The 3,981-nt window shown below is 41.4% G+C and overlaps 1 protein-coding gene across 5 annotated transcripts in view; it reads left to right on the top strand.

Annotated features, from left to right (window-relative positions):
* The first annotated feature begins 6 nt into the window (after positions 1-6).
* Positions 7-3,981, top strand: part of ETV1 (ETS variant transcription factor 1) — a 63,347-nt gene continuing 59,372 nt past the window's right edge. For 2 of the 5 annotated variants that reach the window (XM_019616438.1, XM_010712719.2), the window contains exons 1-4: positions 7-145; positions 661-794; positions 1,542-1,629; positions 3,359-3,406. In XM_019616438.1, the coding sequence (XP_019471983.1) occupies positions 750-794; positions 1,542-1,629; positions 3,359-3,406 (181 nt within the window). In that variant the 5' untranslated portion in view covers positions 7-145; positions 661-749. The other 3 variants (XM_010712722.2, XM_010712721.3, XM_019616439.2) reach the window with 3 other exon arrangements.

Below are 3,981 nucleotides of genomic sequence, written 5' to 3'. Positions count from 1 at the left end.
GAGGAGGAGGAGAGGAAAAACCACGGGATTGAGCTCTGTCAGTGGCGCTCGCTGCTTCCGAGGGGGAAGTGCCGGGGAATAATTAATGTTTTTATTAAATTTGGAGGGAATTTTTTTGCAGCCGATCGCCGCGCGTGGCCTTCAGGTGGGTCTTCTCCGCAACTTTGTCCGGCGCCCTGGAGGATTGCGTGGTGGCGGGGGGTGGCCAGAGCGATCCCCGAGGAGAAGCGGCGGGGTGCGTGCTGTGTGTGTGCGTGTGTGTGTGTGTGTGCGCGCGTGTGGGTGTGCGTGGCCGTGGCCGGCGGGCGCTGCCGCCGCTGCCGCGAGGTGCCGATCGCCATTACAGCCGAGCACACGGCCCCAGCCGGGGCTGCCAGTAGTGCGGATGGCCCGGGGGATCCTGCGGGAGGATACATAAACCCCTGCCTCTCGCCCGGCTCTCGGCTGCTGCCCCGAAGTGCTTTAGCTCCGGGTTTTCTTGGCAGAAGCGTGTAACCCAGGTGAAGGCAGAGAAGGGAGGGTTGTTTTTATGAATGGGACTCTTTGAGGTTAATTAGCTATGCAAATGCAAGCAGTTCATTCATGCTTTTCTTTCTTTCTTTTTCTTTCTTTTCTTTTTTTTTTTTTTTAATCTAAAAGCCATCTTGTATTCCCCTCCAGGCTGATTGGAGTTCAGATCCCGAGGAAATCTCCAGATCCAATGCCCAGTAAATAAAACACTGAGCTCAGACTCGTGGAAGAGCCACAGGATGGATGGATTTTATGACCAGCAAGTGCCTTACATGGTCACCAATGTGAGTGATCAGCTTAAAGTTGGTGTTTATAAACTTGACTCCGACTTGTTTATGTGGGGGAGTTGTGCAGTCAGAGTATCTGCTTTGTTGCCGCTGTAGGGGCGACTTCATCTGAGAGCTGTTCCTGTGAGACAAGCTTATCTTCCCATTATTCCAATAAACATAATGTTCTTTTAAAGACAGTTTAGGGATGATTAAAAAATCCTGAACGTAGTCATTGGATCAGAAAGGCAAGAGCAGCAACTGCATCCAAAGTTTCTGGCTGTGTTTGCATCCAGCACTCAGAAGAATGAAATTGAGTCAAACCTTAACATTTTTTTTTCTTTGCTTTCAGGACTTTGCAAACAGTTTTATAAGTGATGGAGGAGGGAAAGACAGAGCAGTCTGTTATAGTCTCATATTTGGATTCTCCTGTGTATATTATACAGAGAGGATCTATATGCTATTGTCTAGGTTTGTGTACTTTAGATGCTAAAAATACATGGTTAGTACTGTGTTGCTTACGTATTTGTCTGCATAAATAGAAATCTTCATGGATAGCTAGAAATATGTTGCATTTAAACACAGGAATCTTTAGGAGGATGTTAGATGCTCAGCAATATCTTCTGCTAGAAGCTTGAGTCTGTAAGAAGATCATTTCCTTGTTTGAAAACGTAAAGAATTCATGCTGTCTTTGAGTATTCTTGATTAAATGAAAAAAAAAAATACCCTCAGATTTCTAAAGTAACTGATCTTTCCTGTTTATAGAATCCGCGTGGGAGAAACTGTAATGAGAGACCGACAAATGTCAGGAAAAGAAAATTCATTAACAGAGACCTGGCTCATGATTCAGAAGGTGAGAGCTTATTCTTCTCCCCCCCCCCCGCCCCCCAACCTTACTTACTTACTAATGCAGAGAAGCTTTTTTGAGAGCTCTTTATTTATTTATTTTGGAAATATATTTATCTAGATCAATCTGAATAAACAAGACAAGAAAATTGCATTTACTGTTGCAAGACAAACTGGCAAAGGCAATAAACTGATAAAGCTGATATTCTTTCCTTGACTTACCCTGTTGCATTTTAGGTATTGCTGCGCATGCGGCGCATGAATGTCATGCACTGAGGCCAAGACTTTGCAGCATCTCAGACAAGTCATGGACAGAGTGCACCTGGTTTTATCTCCTTCAGGCTTCATGAGATTCAGAGTTTCCACGTTCTCCCACTCTTTTCCACTGGTGTATGCTCACTGGTGAGAGTAGGAACAGAAATGCTGGTGTGGAGATGCCTTGTTTTCACTCTTGCCTTATGGTACAGCTGCTGCTGTTGTGCCAGCATAACGACAGGGTTAAAAACCCTGGGAAGTTCAGTTAAGGAAGACTAGGACAGAAGATGTTTTGAGAGCCAAAGTTTTGTAACTTGTTCACATTGGTAGTTGCTGACATAACCAGGGCTTGAGATCTGTAGTCTGGTTGTCACTTCTCTAGGTTACAAGGTCAGTAGACATGCTCTCTTACACCCCTCTGAGTATGACAGGCATATAGGAGAGCATTCAGAGGCTAACAAAACGCCCATATAAATCGTAGCAGGGTGAGGACACACTGAGATACTTTTAAAAACCCTACTTATTTGCTTGGGAAAGTTTTTTTTCTGATGCAAATTGAAAAGAAAACAATTTCCTGATTTTCAGTTAAAAGATTTCCTAACATAGGTATCAGTCGAGAGGAAAAATGAATAGCCTCTGTCATTTAAGTGTATGTAAATAGTAAACTGTCAGCATTCAGAAAAGAGGAAGTCACTCTCAAAATACAGTAAATTAAAAATAAACCATTTGTCAGTTCAAATATCCTACTCGTTGTCCGTAAACAGAATTTTCGTAACTGCATTTCGGAGCTTTGCAAATGATCTGAATGCTGCTCTTGTTTGCACCCTTATAAGCAACCAATTTCAGTGAACTGCAAAAAGGTTTTTCTTCTGCAAAATGCAGTCTTGGGAGAAAGTAGTTTCACTTTAAATAAGTACAATAAGTATAGTATGCAGGAAATAGTGCTGGTTCTCTCGTCATATAAAGTAAAACATAAGGTGAAGTACAGAAAGAAGGTTTTCCATTTCTCTTTGCTGTTGCAGCTCCTCAGGCCTTTGCTTCAAAATTTTATATGATAGTTACAACCTTGCTAATAAAAATATTCAGTCTGGACAGGGAGAACTTGTGCTGAATTCCAAGAGAGCTTTATCTGGATGGATATTGCAGGAGGAGGCCTGGGTCATATAAGTAGAAATAGTTCACCTGTATTAGAAAGACTAGCAGTTTTAGCCTCTCTGTGTGTTGCTGAAGAAGCCTATTGCACTGTAGAACTTGGTTAATATTCTGTTATTATTTCAAGAACTGATAAAATAATACAGTAAGTATTATAGAGGTGTAGAAAAATCATTAACTGCAACCCGAAAATATCTTTGTCTATATGTTTGACTACCAAAATAGAATTCACATACGTTCTTCAGGAAAAAGACATTTTTGAGTATACATTAATCTTAGGAAGAGATTAAAGGTATGAGTCTTTTATCCCTGTCTTCATCTTTTTGCAGAACTCTTTCAAGATCTGAGCCAATTACAGGAGACATGGCTTGCAGAAGGTAAGGGAAAAAACTGCTTGTAAAAAGGGGAAAAATAACTCTGAAGGGAAGAAGGAAAAAAAAAAAAAACTCCTGAACTTGCTGTCTTAATGTTCAGCCCAATTAATTGAGCTCTAAAAGAGCCACCTCATGTGTCATGCATACATTAGAGCCTCTGATGAGTTTGTCTTTGGGGACTCTGGGGCTGCTCTACCCAGTGTCATCACAAATTACCAGGAGAAATTGCTTCCAGCTCACAATCACATCTGCTTTTGGCAAGAACTAATGCACCAAGACTTCAAGTTCTAAGCCTCTGTTCAGATTTTAATTGCAATTGATCAGGTTTATATTATTGTACCTCGAGAGACTACATACAGCCAGAACTGGGCTTGCTGTTTCCTTTAGAGCAGCACATATAATTATTTGGTGTTCTGGTGGAGTACTTTCTGATGGCAGAAATTAGTTTCTCTGGGTTCATCGGGACGGGATGCTTCAAGATTTAAGTGCAAGTGTCTTCTTTCCACCTTGTTCACAACATAGAACATTAGGTGTGTATGGAATACTTAAAAAGTATTATTTCTTCTTTTTTTTTTTTT

Source organism: Meleagris gallopavo, chromosome 6 (genome assembly GCF_000146605.3).
Source record: "Meleagris gallopavo isolate NT-WF06-2002-E0010 breed Aviagen turkey brand Nicholas breeding stock chromosome 6, Turkey_5.1, whole genome shotgun sequence".
NCBI lineage: Eukaryota > Metazoa > Chordata > Aves > Galliformes > Phasianidae > Meleagris > Meleagris gallopavo.
The sequence above is the reverse complement of the archived record's forward strand: the minus strand, read 5'-3'. Positions and strand labels throughout refer to the sequence as shown.